The sequence below is a fragment of the Chroicocephalus ridibundus genome, chromosome 7 (assembly GCF_963924245.1).
Source record: "Chroicocephalus ridibundus chromosome 7, bChrRid1.1, whole genome shotgun sequence".
Taxonomy (NCBI): Eukaryota; Metazoa; Chordata; class Aves; order Charadriiformes; family Laridae; genus Chroicocephalus; species Chroicocephalus ridibundus.
The window spans coordinates 21,356,302-21,373,079 of NC_086290.1; the positions used below are offsets into that span (position 1 = coordinate 21,356,302).

The following is a 16,778-nucleotide window of genomic DNA, read 5'->3' on the forward strand; positions in this document are numbered from 1 at the left end:
CAAAACTATTGAGTTGTTCTTCCTTCTGTAATAAGATCATACAAGCTTTCTTAATTAAAAAGTAATCAAAATAAAGGGAGCATTCATGTATGTGAAAAACACGTTTAAGGATCATGCTGCTAAGAGACAAACCTCTTTTAATGCCTAATAATCTTGAAAAGGATGTGCGGTCAGAGTAATTAATGTTAATCACACATCACAGGTTGGATACTTAGTATGCTTACCATGAATTAGCATGCCTTCCCCTTGAAATAAGCAAAAGAATTAAAGATGGTACAATCAATTAAATAATTAAAAGACAGTATTTATTCTAATTAACAGATTTTCACACAACATATAATGAAAACCTATGGTAAGAAAAGTAATTTACATCAAGACTGGTATTCTTAGTTATCAAAAACAGGATACAAATTACAGAAATTAAGATTCAGATTTTGCTGTCACAGAGTATTTTCACAATTTAAACTCAATATTAAAGATTTGGAAAATAAGTTTTTATCATGAAGCACAAAATGAAATATACACTGTAACAATAAAATAAAGGATCAAAAAAACTTCCTGTGCCTCTTCAGAAATCATAGTAGATTCTATAGTAAGTGCCCACGTCTGCTTAATCCTGCAACTGAATTTGATTCCTTTCATCAATAATGTTAATATTCAATAGCTAACAATAGCAATGGTCTGTAATATAAATACGAATGACTGTTCCACGTTTGATTTGGGGACATTAAGGCACTAACCACAATTTTTACAATATACTTACCTTCTGATAAAGATTTTCCCAGTAGTCCTGTGTCATCAGTCGAAATAGTGACAAGAAAGCCCAACTGAACGTGTCAAAGCTAGTATATCCATAGTTGGGGTTTCTACCAGCTTTCACACAGATAAACTCTTCTGGACATTTACTAGGAAAAAAAAAAAAAAAACAAAAAAGCAATGCACATAAAAACGTATGTAAAAAATTTTAGTATAACACTAAAATTCTTTTAAAATTATTGTACCTTGAGCTTCTAATGAAGGTTCATTAGATATAATCTGTGAACACGGCTGCTATTAAGGGGAAAAAAGGAAGACCCAGCGAACAACAGGCCAGTCAGTCTCACCTCTGTGCCTGGCAAGATCATGGAGCAGATCCTCCTGGAAACTCTGCTAAGGCACATGGAAAATAAGGAGGTGATTGGTGACAGCCAACATGGCTTCATTAAGGGCAAACCATGCCTGGCAAATTTGGTGGCTTTCTACGATGGTGCTACAGCATTGGTGGATAAGGTCGAGGGACAGCAGGTCAAGGGAGGTGATTCTGCCCCTCTAATCTGCTCTTGTGAGACCCCATCTGGAGTCCTCAGCACAAGAAGGACATGGACTTGTTGGAGCGAGTCCAGAGGAGGGCCGCGAAGATGATCAGAGGGCTGGAGCACCACTCCTATGAAGACAGGCTGAGAGAACGGGGGTTGTTCAGCCTGGAGAAGAGAAGGCTCTGGGGAGACCTTATAGCAGCCTTCCAGTACTTAAAGGGGGCCTACAGGAAAGATGGGGAGGGACTCTTTATCAGGGAGCATAGCAATAGGACGAGGGGTACTGGTTTTAAACAGAAAGAGGGGAGATTTAGATTAGCTACTAGGAAGAAATTATTTACTGCGAAGGTCGTGAGACACGGGAACGGGCTGCCCAGAGAAGCTGTGGATGCCCCATCCATGGAAGTGTTCAAGGCCAGGCTGGATGGGGCTTTGAGCAACCTGATCTAGTGGGAGGTGTCCCTGCCCAGGCAGGGGGGTTAGAACTAGATGATCTTTAAGGTCCTTTCCAGCTCTAACCATTGTATGATTCTATGATTTCTGGCTTACAACATTTTAAAAATTAGTGAGGAAATGAAAAGAATGTCCTTTAAAAAAAGTCAGAAAGCAGCAAACGAGTAAACGAAAAATATTTTTTCCTGCTTTCTTTCACCACTATACACAAAATAAAACTTAGTCCCAACATTTTGTTATTACCGCTGCAGATACTTTTTCAATGGAAACAGTACTTAACAAAGAGATTCCATAAGGTGAATACTTCCATGCAAGAACAAGAAAGTCAGTATGCATATTTTACGCTGAATTTTGTCTGTCAGCAGGGTTGGCGTAGAAACCAAGATTTCTTATTTTCTTCTGGTTTGTGATTCACTCAAGTCAAATTAACAAGTTCTACTAATTCCCCAACAGCAAATAACCATCATAGTGATAATTCTACCTCCTAAAATTGTACATTAGTTTGATAGTAGGTATCTTGGTATCAATTGTAGGCACACTGCTTCAGTTATTATTCCGTTCTTGAAAGGTAGAAGAGGTTCTTTCCTCCAAAACCTCCACAAAAAGACACTATAAAGATTTCTCTTCATATATGTGGTGTATATTAGATGCATATTTACATACATAAAATTATCTGATAGTTACTTACATATATGCATTAAATGTTTACAAAAGAAAGATTTAAGTATACCCGTTTTAAAGACATAACCAACCAAAACCAAGGGATGGACTGAGAGATCATTAGAATATAGAATTATGTGATTTTGGTACAAAGAATTATCACAAAGAGAGAGCAAGACCGTGCCATGCATGCAGTCCACAGAGGGAAGAATCCTGCAGATGTCTTCCCAAAAGCTGGTCTTAAGTCCCAGTGACCCATGCCTCTTTTAGAGATGAGAAAGGGCATGAAACCCATGATAAAAAAGTATGTTCTTAAGTCATTGATAATGCAATATCTACCTGCTGAAATGTAATTGTCTAGTTACGTTAGAGTTTTTAAAAGAAATTACAGCAAAGTATTTTCTCATTTAACATTTTTACTTATTTAAGTGTTTACTTACTATGAACCATGACCACATTTTATTGACTGTGAAGTTAGGTAGGTAAATTAGCTTTTTAAGTTTAGAGTGATATTTTTTACATTTTGTTTAGACAGGTAGTATGTAATTTTCAGTGTACCTTACCCTGCATCTGAGCTATTGCCACAAAGCAGATAATCCTTTTCTCCTTCTATGCGATAGAAATGACCTAAAGGAAAAATAGGAAGTGACATGATTATAAATGGGAGGAGTTGGGGCTTTTTTGTAAGGATGAACCTATGTTCAAGTTATCATGGTTCGAATGTTCATAATCTCCCATTCATGTTTTCCCAATAATGGATTCAAATACTGGCATATCCATATTGGTAAGTAAAGTTGCAAAATTAAAGAATAAAATAAAAACACAATGTAAAAATAAATCCTAGAACAATGATTAGAAAAACATAAATTGCATATTCTGTTCTTGAATCATAGCAAACACTGAGTATCATTCCAAAATCTGATGTTCAATAAATGAGAGTAAGAAAGCACAAAGCTTAAAACTCAGCAGGTGATCGTAATCAACCAATTTAAGCCTATCTTATTTAAAATGGAACTATTTACAATGATTGGCTAACAGTTTTGAAGTTAGAGGAACATTAACTAGCACATCCTGTGACTGAGAATATGAAGGTAGCATCTAAAAGGAAGATGGACGTTCCAATGCCAATGTTGCAACACCTGCTTACTACAAACAAATTTACAAATTTTTCTTTTAATTATAAGGTGGTAGCCTTCAGAAATAAAGCAATATATTTTGTTATTAATGATTAACAACTGTGCTGTCCTTAAGAAAAAAAAAAAGAAAAAAGAATACAGAAAGATGATAAAAAATTGGGGAAGAAGTCGCTATGAGTGAGGGCAGACCCCATTCAGAGGGACCTAGACAGGCTGGAGGAATGGGCTGACAGGAGATACATAAAATTTGGCAAATACAAATGCAGAGTTGTGGACCTGGAACAGAAGAGCCCCTTGCAATGATACAGGTTGGGAGCTGACCGGCTGGGGAGCAGCTCTGCAGAAAAGGCACTGAGGGTCTTGGCAGACAGGCAGCAAGGTGAAGGTGAGCCAGCAGCGTGCCCTGGCAGCCAAGAAGGGCAACAGCCTCCTGGGCTGCATGAACAGAAGCCCAGCTAGCAGAGCGAGGGAAGCAACAGATTGTAATGAAGAGGGAGCCTCTTCTCAGAGGTGCACACTGGAAGGACAGGCAACTAGTAAAAGCTTGAGCATGGGAAATTTTCAACTGATAGTAAAAAAATTTACCGTGACACACATCAAATGCTGGAACAGGCTGCCCAGAGAGGCTGTGGTATCTCAATCCTTGGAGATACTAAAAACTTGACTGAATATGGCACTGAATAGTCTGCTCTAACTGGACCTACAGCTGAGTAGCAGCTGGTCTGGACAACTGGGGAGAACCTGTCCATCCTGCATGATTCTGTGATTCTAAAACCAACCTAACCCTATAAATATGTTTCTAACTGCAGTTAATGGAAAGAACAATCATGTCAGTGTGAGTTTGGGATGCAATACATAAAAATCCCTACTATTTGTCATCCTATTTGATTGATTTTTATCTTCAGCCTACAGTATGAAATAGTAATCCTGTGCGTGTGTGTTTATATACAAAAAATTTTAACAAGTAACAACAGTATTTCTTACTTTCATCCTCAATGTATGCTGTCCAATCAAACGCTGTACCATTAAAGTACGGAGTTAGGTGTTTTTCAAAAGATGTTGAATTTGGCGATGGCCAAAACAAGCATTTATTCTTCAAACTGCCCATGAACAGCTGCAATCCTATTAGTGCAAATACACTCAGGCAAAACACAGTCAAAATCATTACATCTGAGAGCTTCTTCACAGACTGAATTAAGGCTCCAACAATAGTCTTCAAGCCTGCAAACAGAGGCAGATTTTTATTATAATATTAAATATTTACCTAAGCTAAAATGCAATGTGAGCTACTCCAACACACTATTAAATATCATGCATAGCTTCACAAAAATAGTCTTAAAATATTTTCCAAAGGAAATAGGTACCAGTAAGTCTCATCGTTCCTGAAAAATTAATTTGAAAATATGAATGGGAATGAATGGTACACATTCCAAAGCACCTGCTCTTCAAATGAAGAAGTAACTTTCTATTCATGCTCTCTATACGTGTAAACTACATGTAAAGAAAATTGTTCATTTTATTTTCTTCTTGATGCCTCTTGCTCCAAACCTTTGCCAGTGTTCTATTCCAATACACAATATATTGTCTCTATAACAGCAAACAAAAACAGAACACAATTGCATTGTAGTAGAAATTTTAATGATTGCATTCTATTGCATCCTATTCAACTGGAGGTGGGGTTTGGTGAAGATAGGCATCTTAAGGTAAGAAATACACCATGCAATTCCCATGCTACTCTTCATTATCTTGTTCCTTTGTTTTTGTCAAGGATTCAACTTTTAAACAGACTGAAATTTTCAATCCCAAATGTCTTCAATAAATAGTAACATCCACATTTGTACATGAAAAGTGAAAAGATAATTAATTTTGATCCTTAATGTGGGAGAGAAAATTTGGCATCATGAAATGGAAATATACACAGGCTATGTAATTCAATTTCACATGCAAGAATGTATTAAACTCTGAGGCTGAGCACTTTAGAGAATTAGAAAAAGAAATCAAATTGAAGTTAAGGCTAAAACCTGTATGGTTCTGTTAAAAATATGAGTCCAGCTTCTGTGGAATTTCAGTCAGCCTCAGTGTTTAACCTAGCTCTCACCTGGAATGACTGATATTGTTTTCAAAGCTCGGAGAACTCTGAATGTTCTCAACGCTGAGACATTGCCCAGGTCCACAAACTCTGTCACATATCTGTAGTGAGGGATTCCACACACAAACACAATGACAGCACACACAAAATTAAACAGAGGTGATGTAGAGGGCCTACCATTTTACACAGTTACTTCTTACCTGGGATTACAGAAATAGTTTTCAAAGCTCTCAATACTCTGAAAGTTCGAAGAGCTGAAACATTGCCTAGGTTTACAAATTCTGTTATATACCTGTAGAATTAAATCACAGTTATTCAGCATTAACATATAGTGTATACTACTTACCTGGACCTGTAATCCAGACTACTTTTTTTGGAAGGGGCAAATTTAAATGAAAGACTTGCATTCATATTTTCCTGTTTCAATTAAGTTTTCCCTAAGAAACAACACCCTTAAGTATTTCCGTTGCATGCAAATTAAAAATGAAATGGATTCCCCTGCTTTTAATGTTCAAATACTATTTAAAATTGACTGTTCAGTGGTAACTTCTCTTTTGTACTGTGGGACAGACCACCAATTCTGGTGTGTGCTACATTAATATAAAATATTAAAATGGAAAAAGTTGAAACATAATTCAACTACAACTCATTTTAAAGGAGCTAAGATAACCCAAACAAATCATTACAGGTTCAAAAATGTTCTGTTATTTACTTTAAAAAAAATTATATACTTACGCAAAGGAAATGACAACAAAATCAAGCCAGTTCCAGGGGTCACGAAGGCAAGTAAAATCATTTATGCAGAAACCTCTTGCAAGGATTTTTACCAGAAATTCAAAAGTATAAATTCCAGTGAAAGTGTACCTATGAGAAAACATCCAAACGAAAGTGAAAGGTTGTCATTCCATGATACAACATGTCAGAAATAAAATTCATGGGTAAGTGAGACCAGGTAGACTTGAGAATATCAAACAATAGTCCTCAGCAGAGGTATTTTCTTTAAAGAGGATATGTGTCCCATTTTTAGATTTTGTTACACAAAATGAAGGTACTTCATCAGGACTACAGAAAGCATCTTCCACACTGAAAACCAGTAGTTTCGGGTTCAATGCCTATTTTCTCCCCCCCCCCCCCCCCCCCTTTTTTAAATGCTAAAGGAACAGCTCAACAGGGAGAAGGCATAAAAACATTACTTGTACAAACATTCTGAACAAGAGTATTAATCAGAGTTTTGTTCAGAGAAAAAGGTTAACAGTATCCCAACTTCTCTCCTTCCTAGAGCTTGCAGGTCTATGCTGCTTTGATTTGCAGCTAGGATCAAACTCCAGACTAGAAAAAGGAGAATACTGGTATTACCCACAAGGGTAAGTAAAACTACACGTCTGTCTCTTAATTTACTTTTCATTTTTAAACCATTAAAAAATTATTAGCTAATTTAAGTATACTTACTCTACATTCTTTGTCCACTCTGGAAGGTTATTCCATGTCATAAATACACAGTTTGTCAAAATAGTGAGCATAATGAGCATGCTGAACAATGTTGACTGTAATTAAGGAACACACTCTTTTTTAATGCTGAAATTGCATCACACAAAACATGAGGCATTGACCGGGCTATAGAATGCTGACAACATATGTGATACAAATCAGTTTACTATTACTAGCAACGTCATAAATAATGCAAAGATGTTTCACAATAACGATGGATATACCACTAACTCTGTAATCTAGGTATGCATGCTGTGCATCTCTTCCTCTGAATTTAAACAGAGGGCTAAAGTGACAAATCTTAGCTCTGATTCATTTTGAGAGAAAGAATTAAGGGCAGGAACACATTTAAACACTAAACCAAAGAACACAGTACTATTAAATATTTAAAAAAAACAGTAATAATTTTTGACAAATGACTTGAAAAGGATATGAATGCACCAAAATCTTAATAGCTATTCTTCTAATAATATTGAAAGGAGATAAAAGGTACAAGGCAGGTGTGGCACTGAACCTGAAGATTGTCTTCCCTTTATTCAATACTATAAATGTCTTTAAAAAAAAAAGGGGGGGGTAGGAAATAGGGAATTAAGGATATGTATGCCATAAATGGAGGCTGCACTTACACAGATATAAGTAGCCAAATTTATTTTCAGTAGAATTATAAAAGCAAATATCAGATTCTAAATTTTTACCTGAGCAATGAAAACCGAGCACCATACCTTCTTTGTCTCTGTGCTCTTAAACATCTTCATGTTAGCATTTGCCAGGATTATGTAATTACATTAAAAATATAATTAAAAATGTGTCATTTTTAACATTAAAAATTAATCCAGCTACATTACTTGTACTTCAGATCAAACCCAGCAATGGAAAATGAAGCGCATAATTAACCATTTTTGGACACTTACAAGCAACTATTTAACCATTTCAGCTCTTTAAAACTGCTTCTGATTTATGTCATCCTTGTCTTTTAAAGGCTTTCTGCCTTTATTGCCTGCACAATTATGACTAGCACCATTTTTGCAATCATTTGTGATTTTGACTAGAACAACACACAATGAAAATGTCATCTAATGAAACCTTGATTCTATCTATATTTTGTTATTTTTTTATTGTCTCCCAAAATATATCTAATATCTGGAAATATATGCAAATAAACAAGTTTTAACATTGAGTCTTTCTGTTACCTAATGATATTCCATTGTAAAGGAAATACATCATTTGACAGTAGTGTTTGTGAAGTTGAAACAACAAAAACTAAAATAACTGAAAAAACTACATCTGATTGGAAGTCTTCCACATTCTGTACTAAAGAAACCCACTGCTTCAACTTAGTTGCTTCTTAGAGAGATAATATAGCTCTTTGGTCGCTCACTTACATGCAAGATACTAATCTGTTGATTATCCAGTACTTCATTTCAAGAACCTGCTCTATGTTTTTAATTCAACAAGAACTTTATTGATTTACACAATAAAATAACAACTCACTGCTTATTTTGTACTGACTTTTTAATGTAAACCCAATTTTGCCTTCATTCTGAACATCATTCCACTTCTCATGCCTACATAAAAACATCATTTCTTCGTCTGCACTTGCCAAAGTCATCATCCTTGCCCTTTTCTCCTTTTGTTATCCTTACATCTACAAAAGAAACTGAGTCGCATTACAGTACATATATATAAATTCAGGCTTTGTCCTCAAGTCTATACTGGGCCTATAACAGAGACACAATATTGAAACACAAAGTACACAGTTTTAGTCTTTACACTTAGTCCTATGTGAGAACTGAATGTGGGGCTACTCACACGAATGTTACTTTTATACTGTTTTGTTGAACTGATACTGAGCCACAAATCCTCTTTTACATTAACCAAAACCACAGCATTTATATAAGATTTCTGGGAAAACTCTGCATCCATGCATATTTAAAGTGATTCTGAGAGGAACAATGCAGAAACTTTCAAGAACTTCCTTGCTCTGTCACATACTATTATTGAGAGCATGTGACCTCAAATTGTCCTACCAGTGTACTGTATTCACATTCCTCATGGGGCAGTGCAGGTAGGGACTGCTTGCTAGGGAATTAGTCGGGACAATCCTCGTTATCAATACAAGCTGAGGGATGATGTGATAGAGAGCAGCCCTGCGGAAAAGAACTTGGGGATGATGGTGGATGAAAAGCTGGGCGTGAGCCAACAATGTGCACTTGCAGCCCAGAAGGCCAATCGCATCCTGGGCTGCATCAAAAGAACTGTGGCCAGCAGGTCAAGGGAGGTGATCCTGCCCCTCTGCTCTCGTGAGACCCCACCTGGAGTACTGCGTCCAGTTGTGGAGTCCTCAGCACAAGGACATGGACCTGTTGGAACAGTTCCAGAGGAGGGCCATGAAGACGATCAGAGGGCTGGAGCACCTCTCCTATGAAGACAGGCTGAGAGAGTTGGGGTTGTTCAGCCTGGAGAAGAGAAGGCTCCGGGGAGATCTTATGGTGGCCTACCAGTACCTGAAGGGGGCCTACAGGAAAGCTGGGGAGGGGCTGTTTGCAAGGGCATGTAACGATAGGACAAGGGGCAACGGTTTTAAACTGGAGCAGGGTAGGTTTAGGTTAGACATTAGAATCATAGAATCATAGAATTGCTGAGGTTGGAAGGGACCTTTAAGATCATCGAGTCCAACCTTTAACCTACCCTGACAAAAGCCACTTCTAAACCATGTCCCTAAGTGCCCCATCTACCCTTTTTTTAAACACCTCCAGGGATGGTGAATCCACCACCTCCCTGGGCAGCCTATTCCAATGTTTAATAACCCTTTCAGTGAAAAAATGTTTCCTAATATCCAATCTAAACCTCCCCTGACGTAACTTGAACCCGTTTCCTCTCATCCTATCACTTGTCACCAGGGAGAAGACGTCAGCCCCCATCTCTCTACAACCTCCTTTCAGGTAGTTGTAGAGGGTGATAAGGTCTCCCCTCAGCCTCCTCTTCTCCAAGCTAAACAACCCCAGCTCCCTTAGTCGTTCTTCATAAGGTTTGTCCTCCAGGCCCCTCACCAGCTTTGTAGCCCTTCTCTGGACACGCTCCAACACCACAATGTCCCTCTTGTAGCGAGGGGCCCAAAACTGAACGCAGTACTCGAGGTGGGGCCACACCAGTGCCGAGTACAGGGGGATGATCACTTCCCTAGTCCGGCTCACCACACTGTTCCTGATACAGGCTAGGATGCTGTTGGCCTTCTTGGCCACCTGGCCAAGAGCCAATATGAGCTGCTGGCTCATATTCAGCCGGCTGTCAACCAACACCCCCAGGTCCTTTTCTGCCGGGCTGCTTTCGAGCCACTCTGCCCCAATCCTGTAGCGCTGCATGGGGTTGTTGTGACCCAAGTGCAGGACCCGGCACTTGGCCTTGTTGAACCTCATACCATTGGTCTCAGCCCATCGGTCCAGCCTGTCCAGATCCCTCTGCAGAGCCAACCTACCCTCAAGCAGATCAACACGCCCGCCCAGCTTAGCGTCATCTGCGAACTTACTGAGGGTGCATTCGATCCCTTCATCCAGATCATTGATAAAGATATTAAAGAGAACCGGCCCCAGCACCGAGCCCTGGGGGACACCACTTGGGACCGGACACCAACTGGATTTAACTCCATTTACCACCACTCTCTGGGCACGGCCATCCAGACAGTTTTTTATCCAGCAAAGAGTACACCTGTCCACGCCATGAGCAGCCAGTTTCTCCAGGAGAATGCTGTGGGAAACGGTGTCAAAAGCTTTGCAAAAATCCAAGTAGATAACATCCGCAGCTTTTCCCTCATCCACTAAGTGGGTCACCTTATCACAGAAGGATATTAGGTTTGATAGGCATGACCTGCCCTTCACAAACCCATGCTGACTGGGCCTGATCACCCTGTTCTCCTGCATGTGCCGTGTAATGGCACTGAGGAGGATCTGTTCCATGACCTTCCCAGGCACCGAGGTCAGACTGACTGGCCTGTAGTTCCCCGGATCCTCCTTCCGGCCTTTCTTGTGGACGGGTGTCACATTTGCTAACCTCCAGTCAGCTGGGACCTCCCCGGTTGTCCAGGACTGCTCATAAATGATGCAAAGTGGCCTGGCGAGCACTTCCGCCAGCTCTTCTAATACCCTTGGGTGGGTCCCGTCCGGCCCCATAGATTTGTGCACCTCCAGGTGCTGAAGCAGGTCCCTCACTGTTTCCCTTTGGATTACAGGGGCTTCATTCTGCTCCCCATCCCTGCAGGGGGCTGGGTGCTCAGGGAACAACTGGTCCTACTGCTGAAGACTGAGGCAAAGACTTCATTAAGTACCTCAGCCTTTTCCTCATCCTTGGTCACTATGTTGCCGGCCCCATCTACTAGAGGACAGAGATAATCCTTAGTCCTCTTCTTATTGCTAATATATTTACAGAAACTTTTTTTGTTGTCCTTGACAACAGAAGCCAGGTTTAGTTCCAGCTGGGCTTTGGCCCTCCTGATTTTTTCCCTACATAGCTTCACTACCTCTTTGTAGTCCTCTTGAGTGGCCTGCCCTTCCTTCCAGAGGCCATAGATCCTCTTTTTTTCCCGAAGTTGCAACACTAGCTCCCTGTTTAGCCAGGCCGGCCTTTTTCCCTGACGGCTTGTCTTCTGGTACATGGGGACAGCCTGCTCCTGCGCCTTTAAGACTTCCTTCTTGAAAATCATCCAGGCTTCCTGGGCTCCTTTGCCCTGGAGGACTGCCTCCCAGGGGACTTTGTCAACCAGGCTCCTGAAAAGCCCAAAGTCCGCCCTCCGGAAGTCCAAGGTAGCAGTTCTGCTGACCCCTCTCCTTGCTTCTCGCAGAATCGAAAGCTCTATCATTTCATGGTCACTGTTCCCAAGACAGCCTCCAACCTTCACATCCCCCACAAGACCTTCCCTGTTCACAAACAACAGATCCAGCAGGGCACCTTCCCTAGTTGGCTCTCTCACTAGCTGTGTCAGGAAGTTATCCCCAGTACGTTCCAGGAACCTTCTAGACTGTTCCCTCCCTGCTGTATTGTATTCCCAGCAGATGTCCGGCAAATTGAAGTCCCCCACGAGGACAAGAGCTCGCGATCTTGAGACTTCTCCCAGCCATTTATAGACTATTTCATCTGCCTCCTCATCCTGATTGGGCAGTCTATAACAGACTCCTACTACGATATCCGCCTTGTTAGCCCTGCCCCTGATTCTTACCCATAAACATTCAGTCTCATTATCACCATCATTTAGTGCAAAGCATTCATAACACTCCTTAACATACAGGGCCACACCCCCGCCTCTCCTTGCTTGCCTTAGGATGAAGTTCTTTACGATGAGGTTGGTGAGACACTGGAACAGGTTGTCCAGAGAGGTGGTGGAGGCCCCATCCCTGGAGACATTCAAGGCCAGGCTGGATGAGGCTCTGAGCAACCTGATCTCATTGAAGATGTCCCTACTTACTGCAGGGGGGTTGGACTAGATGGCCTTTAAAGGTCCCTTCCAACCCAACACATTCTATGATTCTATGAATTGGTATTAAAATCATCCTGATGACTAAAATATCAGGAAAACTGTAACTGGCCAGAAAAATCAAATCCTTCCCATGAGACTCAGAACAGTTGCAGTGGTGTTGAAGCAAACTCTAGCATAAAAAATTCATATCTGTAAGTGACACAAGCTGCTACCAGTTCACAGAAATCATATCACTTGAAGCCATATGTGATAATAATAATTTATTATTTTTTTACTTATGTTCCTCCCTAGTCAAATAGAGTTTAACGTTTAACTTTTTGTAAAACATACATTTCTATAAGATTTCAAGGAATATGTGACACTCGATTGTTTTGGCAGATGACTGAGCGAGCACTTTGTACAAAGACTACCCTGCTAAACTAGATCTCAGGTACTGTCTATGTTTCCTAGAAACCTTAGGAACAGAGTAGCCAGACACAGAGGAATTTTTCCAATGCTTCAGCATTCAATCAGATTTGAAGAGATTAAAGGACATCTAATGCAAAATCCACCAACTCAAAATATCATCATAAGGAATCCTTAGACATTAAAAGAAAAGTTCTTTTTTTAAAAAAAAAAAAAAAAGCCAATTAAGCAGAAGAGTTACAGTGATATTCATAGCGTATTCAAACTAGTTAACGCATACTGCATAATACTTTCAGCCAGGGCTTCTATCTATCTCCACAACAGAGTATTTATCACTTTATAGTTCAAGAGGAGTAAAACACTTACTTTTTTATTGATATAATACGGATCCAGGTCCTCCAGGGGCTCTGACACCATTCCTGGAGGAATATCACCATATATAAATGGCAGTGTCTTTCCTGCCTCCAAGTCATTACTTGGCTTTGGGTGATTGTCTTCATGACCATCATCATCTTTATGCTCATCTTTGTCACAATGAGATTTTTCATCAGCAATACGTTTTTCAATAGCTGCAAGAGATTCTTTGGTGAAATAGAAGAAGCTGTCAGATCCCGGTGGTACCAGCATTGCCCGTGCCATCTTTTCATTCTGCAAATTTTAAATGTTGATATGCTCTTGTGCAAGATCCTAGGAGAACATAAGAAAAAAAGAAACAGAAAATAGAAGGCAACAGCAACAAAAATATCCAAATAAAAGCTTTTGGCATAGTCATCATCTGCCTCTCTTCTAATTCTAAAACACTGTAGCAAGAAGTATTTAAATTAATTGTCAGATACTTCATAGAAAATTAGATATCATAGCTTTCCTAAAGTAATGACATAGCAAACAGATACCAGTTATGAGATAAAGAAAAAAATGAAAGGGGAAAAAAAAAGACCAAATCTGCATACAGTTTGTGAACTCAGGTTAATACAAACCTCACAACAAGAAAAAAGGAATAACATTCTCGCTTTCCCTAGCCTAAACATTAAGTTTAAACACACTTTATTGTGAAAAAGAAACATGTTAACACAGCTGTGTACTGCAGTCAAAGGTTACAAGTTCTGACATATGGATTTATACATCAAGTTGGCATAGAATCTTAAAAAAACCTGCAACTTATTTTACAAAAGTAGAAAGAAAAAACATGCCCTTTCTATCACTCTTTTCATTTCTGATGGCAACACTACTCCATCTGGTGGTTTATACTATGCTTGCTAAACTCATGTTTATATTACACTATTGGACAGGTACTACATACATGAATTTTGTATTTGAAGCCATATGCACAAGCAGAAAGAAACTGCGCTGAAGATTAGTCTTTCCCTTTTTGGCTTTCCTGACTTGCGTCTTCCTGATTTTCAATTGTAACTTTGGTGGTGCTACGTTCCAAAATTAAGGCAGTTACAAGGGATGAAGGGGTTTAGATTTGTACAAGAAACACAGCATACTCTCCCCAAAGTTACAGTACTCTCTCTGAGGCCAGATATATATTCAAAAGACCTAAAAATAATAAATGGACTAAATTACAACAAATAATAAGTTTCCAACAGATCACTTCTTTTTAGGCTTCTATTTTCTACAGTGAGAGTGTAGTTAACACCCATGGGAGCAGTTATCTTCAAAACAGACCAATTTTATGAACAGAGACAAAATGGAACCCAGTCCTGCTTGCTGACACTGGTAAGTGTTGGAGTCGTTGTCGACCTTGGCCAGCTGCAGACGTCTGGCCAGCTGCTCTCTCACTCCTGCTCCTCCAAAGGAAATGTGGTAGGGGAGAATAAAGTGAAAAAGCGCATGCATCAAGACAAATACAGGGAGATCACTTACCAATTACTGTCATGGGCAAAAAAGACTCGGCTTAGTGAAAAACTATTTATTGCCAATTACAATAGATTTGGATGGTGAGAAACAAAGACAAAATCTAAAAGAACTTCCCCCCTCCCTTGCCCCTTTTTTCCAGGCTCAACTTCACTCATTCTTTCTCAACTCCTATACCTCTTCCCTCCCCGAGCATGAGGGAGATGTGGAATGAGGGGCTGAGGTCAGACCACTGAAGTTCCTCTCTGCCGCTTCTTCCACTTCACATTTTTCCCCTGCTCCAGCATGGGTCCTTCCCACAGGCTGCAGGGCTTCAGGATGACTGCTCCAACATGGGCTCTCAACATGCCACATCTCCTTCACGAAATACCCACCCGCCCAGCGCCGTGTCCTTCACAGGCTGCAGTGTGCACATCTGCTCTGGCACGTTCCTCCATGGGCTGCAGGGAAACACCTGCTTCACCATGGCCTGTCCCACAGGCTTCACGGGAATCCCTGCTCCAGCACCTGCGGCCCCTCCTCCTTCACTGACCTTGATGTTCACAGGGCTTTTTCTCACACTTTTTTCCTCACACTGACATGTGGTGTTTTGTTCTTTTGTGCATGTGTTTTCCCACAGGTGCCGCCATTTTGGCTGCAGGGCCCAGCTGTGCCCTGGGGTGGGTCCGTCAGAGCCGGCCGGAACCAGCTGTGTCCGGCACGGGGCAGCCCCGGCCTCTCCTCACAGAGGTCACCCCTGCAGCCCCCTGACCCAAACAGGTGGTGCCACAGACAGCCAGTACAGAAATATTGTGAATACTGGTCAGGGTGCCGTGAGTCCCAGTTCCCAAGAGAAAAAACCCTGAAGCAGATGTAGATAAGGTGCTCCATTTGCTGTAGGCTTCTGTCACCAAAAATGTCACAGACTGCACCTGTTCTACACAGGAGGTGAGAGCTGGCTAAAGACACAACTTTTTTTCTGATGACAGTATGAGCTCAATAGCAGGGGTTGTCTGGGAGGGAAAATAAATTGGTGACATACTTTTTCATGAAGTGTAACAGCTCCAAAGTCAGTTTGAATTAACACATGACACCATGAATCACAGAAATCTACCTCTTCTATGTTAACTTCTAGGTAATTTTTACATCAACTTAATGTTAGTTGAGAAAATTTTCTATTTTTTAACAATTTTCCAACAGAAACTAAATGCTCATGGACATCCAACCTAACATTACACAAGCCATCTCTTCCTCAAAGTTAGCTACTCGAGGGTATGCACTGACTTCAAATCCCTGCTTTTTCAGCTGAGCTTCAACAGCTTCTGAGTCCTTAACAAATACTCTTTACTATGATAAAAGATACAAAAAAGGGGTCTTTGCAAAGGCTAGTGAACAGATGAGAAATTTCTTAATAAATAGCTATAGCAATCAGGCATTTTTCCTGTCAGCCACAAAGCACTTTAGGAAAACACAAAATTTGTTTCTCTGGAATAGAAAGCCCGAGAATGCCAAGTCTTCCTTTATTTATTAAAAAATGAATAACTTCACCCATGCCACCTTAAAACGATTCACCATTCTCAAATGAAAGGTATGATTGTTGTTTAGACTTCTCCAGCAAATCCTTCTCAAATCAATAGCACCAGTGACCCTGAGGATCTGCCCAGCCATGCTTGGACTGAGAACCCGCTGTGTCTCAACAGGTACTTTTCCTTCAGAAGCTGGACGGCATCTGTGGCTCTAAATGCCCAGGGAAGATGCACCAGCAAAAAGGGAGAGAGGTCAGTCTTACAAGGAAGGACACCAGGATCCTTTTCCATAAGGTACATTTTTACCTAAAAGCTAAAGTAATGCAGGTATTATTTGGTACCCTTAGGTCATTTATTTACCTTACACATCTGTTTTTCAGAAATTAAAGGCGGGGGGCAGAGGGAGAAATTTTTTCTGAA

The 16,778-nt window shown here is 40.4% G+C and overlaps 1 protein-coding gene across 1 annotated transcript in view; it reads right to left on the minus strand.

Moving 5' to 3' along the window:
* The window catches only part of LOC134518106 (sodium channel protein type 2 subunit alpha-like), a 79,619-nt gene that overhangs the window by 37,670 nt on the left and 25,171 nt on the right, over window positions 1–16,778 (minus strand). Inside the window, exons 2-9 of the mRNA XM_063340353.1 lie at window positions 13,360–13,680; window positions 7,555–7,673; window positions 7,083–7,172; window positions 6,369–6,497; window positions 5,834–5,925; window positions 4,529–4,765; window positions 2,972–3,035; window positions 764–905 (exon numbers count right to left, since the gene is read on the minus strand). Coding sequence (XP_063196423.1) covers window positions 764–905; window positions 2,972–3,035; window positions 4,529–4,765; window positions 5,834–5,925; window positions 6,369–6,497; window positions 7,083–7,172; window positions 7,555–7,673; window positions 13,360–13,632 — 1,146 coding nt within the window. The 5' untranslated portion in view covers window positions 13,633–13,680. The remainder of the gene's footprint in view (window positions 1–763; window positions 906–2,971; window positions 3,036–4,528; window positions 4,766–5,833; window positions 5,926–6,368; window positions 6,498–7,082; window positions 7,173–7,554; window positions 7,674–13,359; window positions 13,681–16,778) is intronic.